The sequence below is a fragment of the Melanostigma gelatinosum genome, assembly GCF_949748355.1.
Source record: "Melanostigma gelatinosum genome assembly, chromosome: 15".
NCBI classification, from domain to species: domain Eukaryota; kingdom Metazoa; phylum Chordata; class Actinopteri; order Perciformes; family Zoarcidae; genus Melanostigma; species Melanostigma gelatinosum.
Window position 1 is genome coordinate 14,391,829 of NC_136648.1, and position 17,378 is coordinate 14,409,206.

General features: G+C 45.1%; 2 protein-coding genes across 9 annotated transcripts in view; one reads left to right on the forward strand and one right to left on the reverse strand.

Annotated features, from left to right (window-relative positions):
• The window catches only part of LOC306789253 (myomegalin-like), a 35,906-nt gene extending 22,885 nt beyond the window's left edge, over window positions 1-13,021 (forward strand). For 3 of the 5 annotated variants that reach the window (XM_079285105.1, XM_079285107.1, XM_079285106.1), the window contains exons 23-46: window positions 70-364; window positions 823-1,027; window positions 1,143-1,259; window positions 1,381-1,631; window positions 1,734-1,948; window positions 2,068-2,185; window positions 2,332-2,449; window positions 2,598-2,652; window positions 3,837-4,084; window positions 4,169-4,273; window positions 4,375-4,536; window positions 4,748-5,005; window positions 5,103-5,234; window positions 5,324-5,440; window positions 5,521-5,710; window positions 5,842-5,963; window positions 6,109-6,345; window positions 6,454-6,555; window positions 6,768-6,985; window positions 7,074-7,217; window positions 7,819-7,957; window positions 8,429-8,475; window positions 8,687-8,741; window positions 10,267-13,021. In XM_079285105.1, the coding sequence (XP_079141231.1) occupies window positions 70-364; window positions 823-1,027; window positions 1,143-1,259; window positions 1,381-1,631; window positions 1,734-1,948; window positions 2,068-2,185; window positions 2,332-2,449; window positions 2,598-2,652; window positions 3,837-4,084; window positions 4,169-4,273; window positions 4,375-4,536; window positions 4,748-5,005; window positions 5,103-5,234; window positions 5,324-5,440; window positions 5,521-5,710; window positions 5,842-5,963; window positions 6,109-6,345; window positions 6,454-6,555; window positions 6,768-6,985; window positions 7,074-7,217; window positions 7,819-7,957; window positions 8,429-8,475; window positions 8,687-8,741; window positions 10,267-10,397 (3,781 nt within the window). In that variant the 3' untranslated portion in view covers window positions 10,398-13,021. Of the gene's footprint in view, window positions 1-69; window positions 365-822; window positions 1,028-1,142; window positions 1,260-1,380; window positions 1,632-1,733; window positions 1,949-2,067; window positions 2,186-2,331; window positions 2,450-2,597; window positions 2,653-3,836; window positions 4,085-4,168; window positions 4,274-4,374; window positions 4,537-4,747; window positions 5,006-5,102; window positions 5,235-5,323; window positions 5,441-5,520; window positions 5,711-5,841; window positions 5,964-6,108; window positions 6,346-6,453; window positions 6,556-6,767; window positions 6,986-7,073; window positions 7,218-7,818; window positions 7,958-8,428; window positions 8,476-8,686; window positions 8,742-10,238 lie in introns of all 5 variants that reach the window. The other 2 variants (XM_079285108.1, XM_079285109.1) reach the window with 2 other exon arrangements.
• Window positions 13,022-13,994: 973 nt separating this feature from the next.
• prkab2 (protein kinase, AMP-activated, beta 2 non-catalytic subunit) overlaps window positions 13,995-17,378 on the reverse strand; it is a 5,039-nt gene continuing 1,655 nt past the window's right edge. For all 4 annotated transcript variants that reach the window (XM_079284412.1, XM_079284411.1, XM_079284414.1 and 1 more), the window contains exons 4-8: window positions 17,274-17,367; window positions 16,880-16,994; window positions 16,634-16,767; window positions 16,469-16,537; window positions 13,995-15,468 (exon numbers count right to left, since the gene is read on the reverse strand). In XM_079284412.1, the coding sequence (XP_079140538.1) occupies window positions 15,391-15,468; window positions 16,469-16,537; window positions 16,634-16,767; window positions 16,880-16,994; window positions 17,274-17,367 (490 nt within the window). In that variant the 3' untranslated portion in view covers window positions 13,995-15,390. The remainder of the gene's footprint in view (window positions 15,469-16,468; window positions 16,538-16,633; window positions 16,768-16,879; window positions 16,995-17,273; window positions 17,368-17,378) is intronic.

A 17,378-nucleotide genomic window follows, 5' to 3' on the forward strand; every position in this document is an offset into this window, starting at 1 on the left:
TGCAGGGGAGGGGTTTAAATCTGGCAACTTGATCTCGCAACTTTGTCCTCCTTCCTTGTGTTGGGCTAGGAGTGCACTGCAGAGGCTGCAGCAGGAGAACCAGGCTTTGAAAGAAACCAGAGGACCAGCTGGAGTTGTGCGACTGAGGACAAACCCAGAGAGGAATCACAGGAGTTTGAATCAGGAAGAGGAGACAGAAGAGGAGGAGGATATTGAGGAAGAAGATGAAGAGGAGGAAACATCTCCGGTGCCAGTGGGAAAGCGAGGTCATCCGGGCGTTAGTCTGAGTGACGAGCGAGTGAAGAGGCACTGCAAGGGGCCACGCTCTCTGACGTCCCATCATCACACACACCAGCCTGAGACGGTAACACGTTCTTCACATTCTTCATTTCATAGAAATCTAACTTTTAGTGACTTACAACTGCAGATGTAACTGCCTGTCTCAGACATTTTATGAAGCTGCTGCAAATCTATTAAAGTCATTTGAACTCTTTAGGCGTTAAAGATCAGCCAAAAAACAACAGAAGTTATTTTATTTCTGCTTCAACACATCACAAAACAGATTTCAGTAAACTGCAGGAGCAGCGTTGTCTCCATGTACGGGTGTTGTGTTCTTTTAGTCCCGAGGTTGTTTATATGAGTAATGGAGTCGTCACTGCTGTGCCTGCAGTTCCTGTAGTTTGACATCATCGCTGTGATAATAAGCATGTCAATTAAAACATTGTTCCCAACAAGTTCCCTATATGTTAAAATTATGAAAACATGTGATTTCCTTTCTTGTGTATCACATGTCAGAGTTGCTGAAGCATGTTACTGTTGCAGGAGGTGGAGCCTGCTGGAGACAGCGGCGAGGAGGGAGCGCTCTGGCAGGATATAGAGGAGGGTCTTCGTGAGCAGGCGGCCCGCCTGAGCTCCGATCTGGCTCTGAGCCACCAGGAGAACCGAGAGCTGCAGGAAAGCCTGATGGTGTCTGAAGCCACGGTCCACGCTCAGGCTGAACAACTAAAGGATTACAGAGATCTGCTCAGTGAGTCACTCTCAGGAACAGCTATGAAGCAACGCACGCGCAACGTACTCAAAGCCTGAATCAAACACTGATAACTTTACCAGATTTAAGTCATTCCTTACTTATGTCTCTGCAGCGGAGACGTCAGTCCAGCAGGCCAGTAAGCAGGTGCAGGTGGATCTCCAGGATCTGGGTTATGAGACTTGTGGTCGCAGTGAGAACGAAGCTGAGAGAGAAGACGCCAGCAGCCCAGGTAACAAGCAGAACAAATCCCAATCAAACTGACACACAGATGTTCTCCTCTCCTGTAAAATGCACTCACTGATCCGCATTAATCATGAATCACTGTGTCTGTTCATCTCGCCCTCCTTCAGAGTTTGATGACCTGGAGATGTGCACGTCGCTGTCCAATCAGCAAGACTATGAAGGTGCGGGCAGCTGGTACGCTGGCAGCAGTAACGCAGGTGAAATGGAGGACGAGCCAGCCTCTCTGCAGCATCTGGTCCGGGATCTCCGCTCACAGCTGACCCGCTGCCAGAAGGTGATCCGTGGGCTGCAGCTGCGTGTCCGCTCCCTGTCTACCACCAGTGACTACGCCTCCAGCCTGGAGCGAACCCCACGCAAGGTACTGTAGCATTAACCAGCTACTCTACATCACTGACTGGTCTTTTAGGTTCAGTAGGTTTTTATCCATAATGATGCCCTTCATTTCATTCTCACCTTCAAGGTAAACTGGGCCTTTGAGACGTCACCAGCCCCCAGTGGTGTGGAAGAGGATGAAGGCTGGATGTCTGACACCCAAGGCATTCTCTCAGGGTCCAAACCCAGCAGGGAACTGCAAGAACTGATGGCACGAGTTGCGTCACTGGAGGCGCAACTGAAGAGCTCCAGACAGGAGGACAAAAGCCAAGCAGAGGAGGGGAAATGTGCCACCTGGCCTGGGTGAGTGGACAGAGACAGATAAGACGTGGTTAAAGATAGAGGTAGCTGTTACACCTTTCTTGTTGCTAGAATCACTTCACTGAAGCACATGAGAATGATTTTCTCCCTCCCTCCCACAGGAATTACAACTCTCTGATCCAGGCACAAGCTCGTGAGCTGTCCCACCTGAGGCAGAGGGTGAGAGAGGGGCAAGGAGTCGGCCACATCCTCACCCAGCACCTGGGTGATACCACCAAGGTGCCGCAAACCCTTCTGCACTAGCTAACTAACTACATCACTAAACCACATGTTATCACATTCCTACATATTACCAACATGTGGAAGTAATATGAGAGTGTTTAGTCGGTGTTCTCATACCCACTCAAATTCTCTACAACTTGCAGACCTTTGAGGAGCTGCTGCGGGCCAATGATATTGATTACTACATGGGTCAGAGCTTCAGAGAGCAGTTGGCACAGAACTCAGCCCTGGCACAAAGAGTGGTCGCCAAGATCAGTGGACGTAAGGAACATCTTCCCATATCTTCCATCGCACAGACAGAGGGTTCATGCTTTATAGTTTCCCATTCCTGTGGTCCTTTTATGCCCAAATTAAAAATGTTTTGACATTTCCTCTCTCCTATGCTGTCTTTCCTGTTTTACTTCCATAGGCAACCGTGCAGAGAGCCACGACGACAAGACAGGCCATGAGTTGCTTGCCCTACGGTGAGTCGGCTTGCTAACGTGCTTTCAAAAGAACAACAAAACCCTGATCCATAGAACGCCCTGCAGCATTGAGATGTGTGGGCCTCCCTTGAAGGTATTCGTAGAGCACTTACTCTACTGTCCTAGTGATTAGTTGACTTTGTCATGTGACCTGCTGCGGCACACCACATGGCTCCTTATGGTAGAAGGAGACAGAAGGTTGCTGTTAATCCACACACAGGCCCCAGCATGGATCCTTTAACCTTAAGTTGCTTTCATTGAATAGTCTTACAGTGCAGGTGTCCCACCAGCTGGCTCAGTGTGACTGTGTGACAATCCTTTACTGACGTTGCCTCATTCAGTGGTACCGTGCTCAGTGGAAGACAGCAAAGAGTCTGTAGTGCATCGAGGACTTGGTCTTCCTGGACTGAACTGATGGCTGCCCTGTGGAAATCTATGATTTCTAAGAACAGTCCCATATACAGGGACTCACTGTGGTCTTTTTCAACGGCTCGAGGACAAGCAAGAGAGACAGCTTTTCTTAGGATGCTGTTGGAGAGAGACAGGGAGTTCATGCTTCAGCAACTGAAACAGTAAGGGACGTTACTTCACATGGGCAGATATACTTTAAGACGATCCTGAATCCCAAACTATTCAGTATGACGAAGAAAAGAAGAAACCATTTTTATTGTCAAATACATTTTTACACTGCATTTGACCCATCCCTGTATATAGGGAGCAGTGGGCTGCCATTGAGCGGCACCCGGGGAGCCGCAGGTTCAGTGTATTGCTCAGGTACACTTCGACACGTGACACGTCCCAGTCGGGGATCGAACCGTTGACCTTCCGGTTCCCACGACGACCTCTTAACCCAGTGCACCACGGTCGCCCCCGATTCAAAAAAGCTTCACATTTACGAAGCGGGAACCAGCATTTTATTTATTCATTTATAATGAAAATAGTTGCAGTAGATGTTGATTGACTAATTTCTGCGTCTCGACACTCTTCCTTGCGTTGTATGTTGTACTCGAGGATAATCATATGCAAATTATGCAGAGCTACATAAAAACTTACTGTCCATCATTTTCAGTGATTATGATATAGATTTAGATATAGAGTGCCTGGCAACAGTGTTAGTTGTTCATTTTTCATTATTAGCTGTCAGTCCAGACTGTAATGGTTGATTGTCTTGTGTGCACATGTAGGCTGAGTAAGGAGCTTCAGCAGAAAGATAAAATCATCGAGTCCCTCCACAGCAAGCTACAGCAGCGTCCAGAGACCCCGTCCAGCTGCCATGCCCTCTCTGAGACCACCGACCAATCAGACAGAACGTCGTTGGTGTCTGATGAGTACAGAACCAATGAAGACTTGGAGATGTGCTCCGATTTAGACGCCAGAGAATACCAGGAGGAGCACGGGCTGCAGCAGCCAGGACATCGATCAGAACAAGAAGGTAACGGTTCTTTTTGTATGTTCCAGCGCTCCATATCTGGAAAGTGCCTCTTCCTTCCTCTCACTTTTCATTCCCCTCCTTTAGTCCATCCATCTATCCTTCCTCCTCATGGCTTCCTTAAGTACTCCAGCAGCTGTCCCAACATGCATTGCTCAGCCCCTGTGGGTTTGACCAGTCAGTCCTCTAGAGGTATGATACTTACAGATGGCTTTGACATGCAAAGTACCCCAAAATCACCTTTCCTTTTTCCTCCTCCTCCTTCACATTCTGTACGTGTCATTCTCCTCCAGCCCTTTTCAGTGAGCCTGTCTCCCACTCCTACTCTGGCCCCTCTGGCCCTGACGTCTGGGGCAAAGAAGTCATTTCTGACCCCCGGCCCAGGGCCCTGTCTGTGATTGCTGTTCGCCCAGAGCTGGACACGCTGTACAAACTGATGAATGAGCAGAACAGGGGTGAGGGCCTTGGCGGGGGAGGGCGGGTGGGGGAGTGATGTGTGAAAAGTGTAAATAAAGACACGACTTCCATAATATCGCCTGTTGGCAACCATCTCATTTGCAGATTAATTACATTCCTCTGTTGTCCTCGAGTTTTTACACACACTTCACTCTTTTGTGTGTGTGTGTGTGTGTGTGTGTGTGTGTGTGTGTGTGTGTGTGGTTCCAGGCTTTGCAGTTCCCCATGACAAGCCTCTGTTCACTCTCGCACCGGGTGCCCACATCCAGCACGACCTCTCCAGCTACAGCCAGCAAACCCATCATGCCTTTCAACAGTATCCGCTGGGTGGCATCCCCGAAGGCCACTCGATGAAGCCTGACTCTGGTCTAGTGACGGGACGGACTTTGTGGGACATGGAAAACATGGGTCAGCAAGTTGGAGGCTACTCTGGATCATCGGGACACCAGCAAGGAAGCAGCCATGCCGGTGGGACTCTCTACTGTTTTGTCTGTTAGTAATCAACATACAAAGTCTTCAGAAGAGTCAAATGATTATTACCATATTGTTGTTATGTTGTCTCTAGGGGTAAATTTGATGGAGGAGCACCTGCGGGAGGTGAGGTGTCTCCGTCAGCGTCTGGAGGAGTCCATTAGGACCAATGAGAGGCTCCGACAGCAGCTGGAAGAGAGACTGGCCTCAAGCGGGCGTGATGGAGGTATCGCAGCCCTCGCTGCAACATTGTCACTTCTTTCTCTACATGTAAGACATTACAAAAAATAACTTCTCTTTTTTTTTTTTGCTCAGGGACACAAACAAACATCTACATTCAGGGACTGGACACGGTCACTCAACTGTCCAATGAGATCCGAGTCCTGAAGGAAGAAAACTTGGGTCTAAAGTCACGCCTCCAGGCCTCCACAGGTACTTCATCTGAACGTTCACAGTATTGTCCTCTGGAATAGATGCATGTTTACCCATTTTGAACTCTCCTCTTTCCTCAGACACATGTGAGGAGGTGGTGCAGTTGCGGGAGGCGGTGTTTACAGCACGCGCCCGCCTGAAACAAGCAGAGCTGGAGGCAGAGCAGTGGAAAGAGGAGCTGAGACGACTTCAGGCTCACACTCAGGAGCAAGGACAGCAGATACACATACTAAGGCAGGAACGGCAGGCCAGTCAGGAGAAAACCAACAGGTTGGTGTGTGTGTGTGTGTGTGTGCAGATTGAATCAAACAGCGACTGATTCGTTGATAGAAATTGTGATTGTCTGTGTGTGTGTATCCACATCTAATCTCTGACTGTAATGTACTGTGATGTCTCCTCAGGCTCCAGCATGAGGTGTCTCTACTGCAGCAGCAGCTATGTGAGAGCAGAGAGCTCATCCACTCCCTGCAGAGTGAACTACAAGTGTACGATCGAGTGTGTTCCAGCACAAAGGCCAACAAAGGTAAGTCTGAAAGTTTGAAAGATGCTATAGTTACAAAATTAACAAAAACATTGATTTAAACATCTAAGTACTCCAAACCCCAAGGGGCACTAAAGCAGGAGCGTGTCCTGTCCGACTCTCCGGTGAGTGTGTGTTTTGTGTTCAGCCTACCTGTGTGAGCTCCCAGGTCTACCGGTGGAGCTTGGGGAGCTGCTCGGGGAGGTGAGGAGCCTGCGAGCCCAGCTGCAGAACAGCGTCCAGGAGAACAGTGCCCTCAAACAACTGGAGCTCCACAAGCAGCTGGAGCAGAAGCTGGGCGTCGGCTCTCCCCGGACCCCCTCCCTCTCCGCCCTCACTGCCAGCCCTCAGAGAGAGAACTTCTACAGGCGACAGCTGCTGCACGGTGAGACGGCACAACGTCAACAACACAACATGTTTGTGGCGCTCAGTGTGCTGTGGTGTGGTTTGCTCTGTGTCCAAGCCGGGCTTGTTGTTTCTGTGTGCTCCACAGACCCAGCTCCGTCTCCACCAGTCAGGGACATTGGTCTGTTTAACTGTGGATCTCCCGGTCCTCCCTACTCAGACCTTGACGACAGCCATAGCATTGCCAATGGTGTGATTTTAACTGCACTGCATGTTTGCAACTTAATCGGTCTTAAATGTGTGGACTGATTGTTCTGCAACAACAATAACTTCTTGTTTTTATTGTAATGTGCCTGAACGAATATTGTTTTAATCACTTCTGAACTGGCAATACAAAAAAAATACAATAATGTTACGCAAAGTCAAATTCAAAATGACATTCAGCGCTTTAATTCCCAACAGACCCTCTTGACCCTCACTCTGAGCTGGAGGGGGAGGCCCCTGACGGATCATTTGCAAACCGCAACGGCCGCCACGCCATCGGCCATGTGGATGACTTCAGCGCTCTTCAGCAGCAAGTCCTCGAGGGCGGGAGCCTCGTCCAGCGCATGGAGACAACCCTGCAGGCCTGCCTCGGCCCACCACTGCTGGAGGGCCACCAGAAGCAGAGCAGTGAGCTGGTGAGAGCCAAAAGGGCCATAGACCGATTTTCAATGACAACAAGTCATGACTACGGAGCACAAATGTCTGACTGAGGTCTGCATGCAGGTCCTGGACTATGGATGTGGGAAGAGTCTGCTGTCCAACACCAAGATTCTGAGACAGATCCTGGAGGAGGCGATGTCCCTGCTGAAAATGTTCTGGAGAGCAGCTCTGCCCAGCACTGATCCCTCCATCCAAAACCTTAAGAAGGTTTGGGACACATTTCGATAGTTTACGACTGGTCTGGTCTTTCAAAGTATAAGCCTGGAGATATACACGATGTACCGGTATGTGTTATTGTCAACAAATCCCATGACAAGTCCAAAATCAACAATGTAATCGTCTCTCAGTGTGTTCCGACATACCCGGCATGTCTGTGGCACTCAGCCCCGAGCCCATTTGTTCCTCCAGAAGATATTTAAACAGGTCGTAGGGTTAAATGATTTCCTAAAACAGCTAGATTGTTTTTCAAAAATTACTCAAATGGTGTAAATAGTGTATTTTTCTGCTGTGAATTTGGTGTGCTAGTGTGCAGCAGGACACTGTATTGTCTTCATATTAATGAAGGAACATGATACCGGGAGCACCGGTGTGGCTCCACATTTATTTTTAACAAACAATGGAGCTCTTCGTCACAGAGGAATAAGCTGTATTAGGCCACACAGGCAGTGTACTAAAAATACACGTATAATATCACCAGTACTATCCTTTAAAGAGCTGTATCACAAACATGTTTGGTGAGAGAGCCGCGCTTTGATAAAAAATGCCACTTTGTGTGTGTGTGTGTGTGTGTGTGTGTGTGTGTGTGTAGGAGCAGTGTATGCAGGAGGAGATCTTGTCCCTGAAACTGCGCTTGTCAGAGCAGGAAGAGGTTCTTAAAGGGACGACTCACAGACTGAGGAGCACCAGCCGCACCAAGGAGAACATGGAGCACTTCATAGTCAACCAGTGTAAGTGTTTCTGTGCATTTGTGTGTGACAAAGAGAGATAATCAGAGAAAACTTACGCAAAGCAGTAGGTCTTGGAAGCACAGACGGTTCGGAAAATACCAAACGGAGAGAGTGCTGCTTGCGCTGCTCGGTGCACACAGCCACGAAAAGTGAAAGGGAAGAATGTAGGAAGGTTGAGTGTAAAACAAAACCGAATAAGGTTTGAGAAAAGAAAAAGAGAAAGAAAGCTTATCAGCAGACAACATTGTGCTTTGTCCCTTTTTTTGGAAGTTCCAGAGAAATTCCAGGTTGAGGATTTGGATAGAAACATCAGATGTATGTTGTATCCAAGATCCAAACCTGAAATCACATGTGCTCCTTTGATTTGCTTGTTAATGCATGCAGCGCATGACGTGTTGACATGAATGTATCATCTGTGGGCTCAAGTAGTAGAAACAATATAGAAACATCTTTTTTCCTTGTTATTTGCAGTGTCAAGGACTCGTGATGTGCTGAAGAAAGCCAGGACAAATTTAGAGGTAAGCAAACATCACCATTATATCCAGGACATCAGACATGATATAGGTATCTGTGTGCATACTCCATAGGTCACAGTATTATGTGTATAAGTACTGTGTTTTGTCATGTCGCTGGTGTCTTCATGATGTAATTTCATCACTTTTGGCTTTCCTGCCTCACTTGTTCCTTCGTCCTGCATTTGTCTCTCCTCTGCTCCTTTAAACTCCCCAGAAGAATGAGCTGAGACTTTCCTCTCTAAGCTCCTCCTCTTCCTCTCCTTATGCTGGTAATTGTTTGACATCTTGTGATCTTGCAAACAGGTAGATGTTGTCCCAGATGCTTTTTTAACCCGATGGTAGTAGTTTAGACCTACTAGTCAAACTGTGGGTGTAAAAGTAAATACGGGTGACTCTGTGGTCTGGGGCAGCTTTTACCTCCGTGTGGATTTGCTTTTTCTAACCATGCCGACATCACTGCTTCACCATCCCGTCACAGCAAACTGCATCCTGGTTAAACTAACTTTTGATGACATTCCTGCTTTAAAAGAGTGTTTATCAGGAAGAAATGAAGCATGGGAGGTTGTCCTATCTAGAAAACAAGCTGGCCATACACAAATAGCTCCACACAGACTTTATTGTACCACTCCTGGGCGGCTTTATAATCTATTTGTAGCCACCTTGTTTTCCACATGGGACACAGCCATGACCATCACTGAGCTCTGTATTTGGTGTGTTATCACCTGACACGGTGATCTTAAAATCCTCCAACAACTACTCAGCTAATGTAAACAACAGTTTTAAAGTTGAAGGCCATGAGTTGTTCTTGAACCCACAACTCCGAAACCAAATTGCACACACAGCCAGCTCGTAAGACGCCAGTGCACTAAAGTGTTGTTTACCTCTACATGTCCCCTGTATTAAAGTTGAGTCTATTCATAGCTTTGGACAAAGTTGGCACCAAAATAACTGCACGGTGCGCAGTTTCCATTCTGTGTGCATGCTGTCACAATATCGCTAAATGATGCACACACAAAAACATGTGTGTGACAGCTATAAATACAAGGTTTCACTGCTGCCCTTCAATGTTTGGCTTGAGTGGAGTCATAAACACATCAACATGACATTAATTCCATCCACAAGGCACGCAGTACACAGTCTGTGTGCGTGCGTGCGTGTGTGCGTGTGTGTGCGTGCGTGTGTGTGTGTGTGTGTGTGTGCGTGTGTGTGTGTGTGAGAGACAGAGAATTTGAGTAACAGCATTGGTTATTCTCTAATCACTCATTCTCAGCTTCTCACCTGCAAGTGGTTGTATTTTGGGAATGGTATGCCAACTAACATTACGCGAGTGAGGTGAGGCGATTGCCACCTCTCTCATGGTCGTACACTAAATATGAAGCTGCTGTCAGGAGACATGTTAGCTTAGCTTAGCATAACAACTAGAAACTGAGGGCAACCACTAGCCTGTCTCTGTCTGAAGATAACACCGTCTACCTACCTACACCTATAAAGCTCACGAGTTAACACTCATTAATTAGCAAAGATTTCAGAATTACTGCAGCCGGTAAAAAAAAATGATCCCGCTCATAACTAGCAGGTGGATTTTTTACTGGCTAGCTGTTTCTTTGAGATAACAGTCCATCGACCTTCTCATCAAACTCTCTGCAAGAAAGCAGATAGGCGCATTTGCCAAAATGGAGAACAGTCCCTTCAACATTTCACCTCGCCAGAAGTTTGTCCGTTTTATCCGCCTGTATGAGGATTGGTGAATAATAAAGTACATCTAGTTTTTTCTCCTTTTGCCCCGACACCCAGCTGAGGACCCAGGAGGTGCTGCCAGAGAGCGGCCTGCTGATCACAGTTTCCTGAAGACCAGCAGTGCTTCCGGAGCTGCAGCCAATCAACGTCCGGCAGCGAGGAAGCGCAGCAGCCAATGCCTGCTTTAGACTGTTAAAGAACCAGCCTCAATGCTACCGCCTCTGACCTCTAACCTCTATGCTGAAACAGCCGCCCTCCTTCCAGCCCCCCCCCCCCCAGCCTTTCTTGTCCCACCCAACCACCGTCCAGCCATGAGAGTGCTTCCACCTGTCCCTCCTCCAGGCAACACGTGTGCAGTATAATCTGCCCTTTGAGCCTGACCAAACTCCCTTCACCCGCTCTCTACCCACTCCCACCACATGCATTATTGTCTTTGAGTGATACAGTCGGCAGTATGCCTCATCGTGTGTGTAACTGAAGGTTTTTGAAATGTCCCTCTGGTGGTTTCAGTGAAGTGCGTCCTACTGACGGAGCTGGTTGAGGATGCTCCCAGACACTGATCTCAGACCAGGTGTGTGTTCTCAATCTGGTTTCAGTAAAGGCCTTTGGGCTTTTTTGGTTGTATTACAGAAACTTTCAGGATAATTAAAACAGATAAGGAGATTTTGAAAAATATTTTTACAAGGGAGGATTTTTGAGATTTTGAAAAATGAACCGTCGATTTGAGAGAACTTTACTTGCGAGTTAAAAATCGGAAAGTTTCTATAGTACACCCCCTGATCTGTATCGAAGAGCATCCTCTTTTGAGAGCCAGACAGCCTGCGGACGGAATAGATGTTCATGCATGTTTAATCGTGGCTTGAGAGAGGTCTCACTTGAACGAAAACAGCACACTCAAAGACAAGACATCCTAACTTTCACTGAAGAAGCTTATGAAAGCTTTTCTCAAACATCAGCCAAGGGATATGAAAAGCAGAAAAAAAAGCCAGAGAAAGGTTCTATTTAAGTCACACGCCTCCTCTTTTTGGGTCCTAACGGTGCTTTTCTAGGCACCTACCTACTGAATTTGAAGTACTGAATAAGTCAAAAACAAGGGAGTATGGTAAATGTAATGCTCACGGCTTTGAAACATCTGATTGGTTGTGATTTCTGAGCAGGATGTACACAAGAACATGTAAAAACAAATTTAAAAAAAAGAGGTTAAAGTGCTGAAGTGGAACCAGGCTAAACACGCGTATTCAAGCTCCTCTGTAGGAGTTCTCATACGAGCATGTGCAATAATGATGTTTCTTGAATGATAATGCTGCACCGGGTTTGGTTTTTCTTTGCTTGACACTGGATTATTAGTCACACTCATAACAACGTTAGGACACGATCAGAGTAACGATTGTACTTTTTACCGGACTGTTGATGCATGACAGAGATTGTAAAATCGAAGTCATGGAACAGCAGATTGCCAATACTTGCCAAAGTTTGAAGTCTTTGAACTCTTCACTTTGCTTTGACTTGCCTTATCCATGCGAACGACAAACCCAGGTCGGTTCAGACCGGACCGTAGGGATACGAGATGTCTTTATTCCGAGGACCTCCAGAACCACAGAGACGGTAACCGTTAGACAGCTGGTTCAGTGTATTTTGAATTGTCCGACCGAAATGAGCTACTTTTTTGGACCAAAACACAACAGAGTGGATTTTTCCCACTTGGCCATATGCTATTGTCTTCATGTTATTTTTCTTGGTTCAGGCCGTCTTAGGATTCCAATGGCAATAGCAATATAGTTTATCAAGTTCTTATAGATGATGCAAACTTTGGCAGGCTACTGGTGCAATCATTGATCTTTAATTCTCCCACTTATAACAGTTCAAATTTAGTTTTGCTGTACATTTGCCATTTTTACGCTGTAAATAACCTGCCATTTCTGTATGAACTTTTGAGTGAGTGTGTGTGCGCGCATGTGTGTGTGTGAGTGTGTTTGAACAAACATCCAACATTTGCTTTTTGCAAAGTTGATTTTCTGGGTAGCTGTGCAATAGCTTATGTTTTATTTTGATGTTAAACATCATCGTAGTACGAGTATGATTGCTGCATTCACTTCCTGCAATGTGTGATTTATATGTTAGAGGAGTTTGTCACTTTGAATCGCATAGGCTGATAAGAAATCACAAACTATGCCTTCATGATATCTAAGTCACTGATCCCAATATCATCCACCTATAACAAAGCTCTGATTAATGTTGCTTCGCTTGCCTTTACATTTATTAGCTTGAGAGCTTCTTCAGTGTTCTCTGTGGTAGAATTGGCTTTGAACTCGCGCTCTTCTACCTGAGATCTACCAAATTAGGTTTTGTTTGCACTCAAGTGTTCATAAAAAAAAAGAGACAAAAGTTGGCATGTATTTCAACAGAGATAAAAAGTTTGATATTTCCTTTTGAAATGGATAAAGTTAAAAGACAAAAGTTTTGAAGAATTGTCAATGACTGGAAAGATTATGACACGTTGGATCCACAAAGCACCTTGTTGGAGCGTGAACAAAGCCTTTTTGCCATTTGTTATAAAGAAGGGAATCAAACGGCAGTTTGAAACGATATATTGTTGGTCCTGATTTTCGTATGTATATATACTGCTATTTGATTGGTGCAGCTTTTATGTGATAGGAAAGCAGTTTTTTCTGAGTTTGTGCATAATGAACTAGAAAGCCGATGCAGGACTCATATGAATCCTGTCTCTGATGACAGTTAACAGTGTGCTGTGTTGGCAAAAGTATTATCAGTGAACGATTTGAGAAAGGATGAATAAAACACTTAAAAAGCTTGTGTGGTTTACTTTTGTAGAATTTTTACTCAAATTGATTATGTATTTATATCCCAGTTAGCTTTGTGCCTTTGTTCATTCAAAAGTATCTCAACATCAAGTTGTTTCACATCTGGCCAAACTCAAGAGGGATGATGTCACAGTGTACCGCCGCACCCTCTAAAGCACTGCAGCATGGTTGAGACCTATTCAATTTTTATTTTTTTACTTGGTAAAAGAGTAACTGAGACAGAAATGATGCATAGAGGCCATAAGTGTGTCCTTGTCCCAGAATGTAGACTATCTCCTTGTTCCAGTTTGTTAAAGACAAAAGTTAAATATTGTTTCTCCAGGAGCAGGGTATAAAAACTCACAAAATAGGCTCGTTCGAGGGGCCGATGACAAAAAGCTGCGATCAAGTCGGACAGTTTCCAGCAGCCTTCAAAGAATAGACAGGAAGTCACAGACATTTACATCCTGTTAGATCCATCTGTGGAGTACGAGACTACGTTTGGCTTTCTTTGTAAATTACGGATATATATAAACCTTCATTATTAACTACACAGATGTTTGTTAACAGATAACATCTTTATTACACAACACGAGACAAATAGCCTACAATCTATTATTGAATGTTACAAATACACAGAAAATAGATTTTTTTCTGCTACAGAACAGTGTTTGTTGTCAAAACTAAGAGCCAATCAGCTCTTTGATACGGCCACAGCCAGGCATTTCCCATCATGCCCTGCGTCTTACAGTCGGTGGAGAGCAAACGCGCCCGCCGCGACCTCGTGAGGTTACCGTTGACATGACATCAGAGCAGGTCAGGATCAAGTCAGACACAAATCTAACCGCCGTGTATTGTGTGGCGATCGACCTTGATTGGTTTTATCTAAAGTGTATGGATTTAATAGACAAATGTAAAATGAACAAATAACAACTTTTGTTTTAAGAACAACTTTCATACAGAATAAAACGGAAAAGACAAACGGACAGGAATTAGGACCAGCATGTCCGCTCTTTATTTGCAAAGAAGTGTACAGAGAATCATCACACTCAAAAACATTCAAAAGAGTTGTAAAATTCAAGTTTTGGGTTTTAGCCTTAAAACACCACGCCGCCATAGCGCTTGTCCTCCATAACTTTTTACATCAGCCTTAAAAACTCTTTGGACAAAACTTCATGTCTAGGCTCAACATTCAAAAATTACTTTCAGAGCGTCTAGTTGAACACCAACAGGAGCTATGAAAGCCCCTTTTTACAAGTCTGTGTCAACCATTGATACATACTGTATATGCAGACTATTAAACAGCACGACTTGACAAAAAGTACATACCTCAAAATACAGATCATCTTCAATGGCTATACTGTAAAGAACACAAGTGAGCAAACGTGCAATCAACTCTCCTCATAGCCCTGCAAATTCTGAATGTGGTCGATCTGCTTGTGCACCAAACTCAGTAAATGTGTCGTACCCTCACAAGTTGCGGACATTCAACGCATGCAAAGCAGCAAGTTCAAACTGTTAAGTGTACACGCCTCAGTGTACGACTACACGTGGAACAGATACAGACAGTACGTTCCTTTTTGATGAACAGAACTCGATAGGGATGCACACAAAAAGCACTGCAAGGTCATCATATCTAAAGAAGGAAAAGCACAAAGCTACAGCACAGTACGAGTTGCCTGCTGCGTAGTTAAAAGCTTCTATCAACACTCTCAGGATGGTCAAGTGCTCGAAAAATGTCAAAATAAAGGAAACGGCAGAATTAAACATGTTCTAAGTACCAATGCCAAGTCTGCTACTCTCTTCAAGCATCTCTAGACCATTCTGTTATTCTACATGCACTGGCCATAAATACCGTCGGGTCAATTATTTCAAAACGTAATTCAAATCAGTTCAACGAGAATATGACGACACAACACTTTAAAAATCAAACTGTTGCTCCACACCAAGAACACTCAAAACCCCTCACGTTAGGAGAGCATCCTTAAAATCACCTTTACAGAAATGGATCCTTCACAGATCAGCGTCTTCCTCGTTTCACACACAGACATGCATATATTCACAAGGTGCAGTAAACACTCCAATACACACAGTGATTGAATCAGTCTCATCAGTCAGTAGATGTTACAGGCAAAAGCCACAGTACGGTTCTCCTCTCTCTTCAACACCCGACACACACACACTTTGCTACTTTTGTTCAGAGCCCTATGTAGACAGAAGTGCAGCCTTTAAAAAAACCAAGCTGAAGTCGCAGCTACTGGCCTTTTGCTTGCCTGTAAACTGGTTTCAGTGAAAGATTTGGCTAAATGTGATGCTACCAACAAAAAAGAAAACCAGCATGCTGCTCTCTAAAAGCACCGGGGAGCTCCCAAGTTGTGGTTCAGATAGGCTTATAAAGCAGGGAGGTGACGTACTTCTTCTTGTATCTGTGAGTCGCACTCAGCACCATTACTCCATCCTGCACAACACAACACAACGGCAATCTGCCATTAGAGAGACCCAAACCCACGGAGCAGATAAACATGAGATGCTCGTATTTGTGAAACTGACAAACAAACGGTCCACACAGAGAATAATGTAAATATCTGATTTTTAATAATCATGAAAACCTTTATGTATTTAGTGATAAAAGGTGTCTTACTGTAATACTGGCATATTTAGTAGAACCATCCTGACCACAAATGTGGTTGCTTTAAATGTTCTCTATAGGATATTCAGAGCATTAATAAGATAGTGAGGTAATGTCTATTTTTAAAATGGGAATGAAGTCGCTCTCCCTCTGTATGTGTTGTAATCCGAGCTTCTCCTTGCTTTGTTGACATAGCAGGGTCGGCCCCAAGTGGCGTTTAGTGCATGTAAATGCGCTCCACTAGTTAGCTGACGGCCGCCGCTCAGCACTGCGCTCATGAAGCAGTTACAGCTGATAAAACCCACCCTCTAGTCGCCCCTCAGATTAACACTGAATGCTGTCAGCACTGTTGCCGTTGTTTGCACTGTTAGCACGCTTAGCTATGATCCGTCACCATGCTGAGAGCCATGTGGAGGGAATAGATGTGCTCTGAGTTTCTTTAGTGAGCACCTTCAGTAACATGAGAAGTTATGCAGGGTTATGTCCTTTTGAATGTTTGTCACAGCAACAGACTTTGACATTTAAAAGTTGGTTGTACAATTTTGCTGTGTGAATGTTTTCAGAGGCACTTGACTTCAGAGGTAATTGATTAATGTAGAGTAAGTAAAACGTATATAAAATGAGTCTAGATTTCAGAGTTTGGGAGTTAACGACTATTGTATTAAGTTAGTTTTTGCACGACCGTCTGATTCACTGGCTGAAAGGTGAGGGAGATTCAAACCCCTCCACAGAATTGGGTTGCTCGGGGATGTATAGTTAATAGAGCTGGGGGGGAAACGTGTGTATTTCATGGGGTGCCAGTAACATCTGGAAACGTGTGAGAACCTACCTTAATTGAGAGGGCGTAAAGGTGGTTTAGCATTACATGGTTGGGCTCAGGCAGCAGGGCAGGGTCACACTGTCGAGAAAGAGTACGAGGAAAACTTACAAAGAAACTGGTAAACAACAACAACAAAGCGTTAAACCTGAATGGCAGATAGATGGAGGCACTGACAGATATATTGGTGTCCTTGTTGAGTATGACTTGGAGGAGGTGAGGAGGGAGTATAGGTGGGGCTTTGAAATGCTCCTCAGGCCTGAAGCTGTACTGCTCCTGTCCATAAGGACCTGGAGGGGAGCTGGACAGATCTGCAACCGTAAAAAGGCACATTAACACCGCTGAGTGGGTTTCAAGGCTTGACTAAACTTTCCATTGCAAAACACCTCCGTTTAATTTTCATCAGTGTTTACTGTAACTGACCTGATGTGTCTGAGCACTCCAGAGAGTCAACATGCAGGGCATCAAACACCTCAAAGTCTGACTTCTTCACCTGGATCAGGTTGTTGATGGTGCCGAGTTGACTGGTCACAACCGTCTGCAAAAGAGAAATGTATATAAATATTATATACACAACACTGCACACACATTTCCCTAGAATTTAAAAAGGATTCGACTGCAATAACAGTAATGGACGTTTAGTTCTTCTGTGGTTTCCTGACCAAATTCCACGACAATGATGTCTTTGCATCGGAGGTCCTTATCCTCTCATGTAACGTCATAGGTCTTTGTAACATGGCAAAAAGCGGAACTGAACTATTTGGTATTAAGGAAAAACTTTCAATAACACAATAAAATACAAATGACACTGATGTACCTCTGAGGAATCATGGACCCACTGTCCATCTACAAAAAACTTGTACTGGTGCTCGCCTTCTGGCAGGTCCAGGATCGCTACAAAGTCATTATGGCTGTGAAGAAA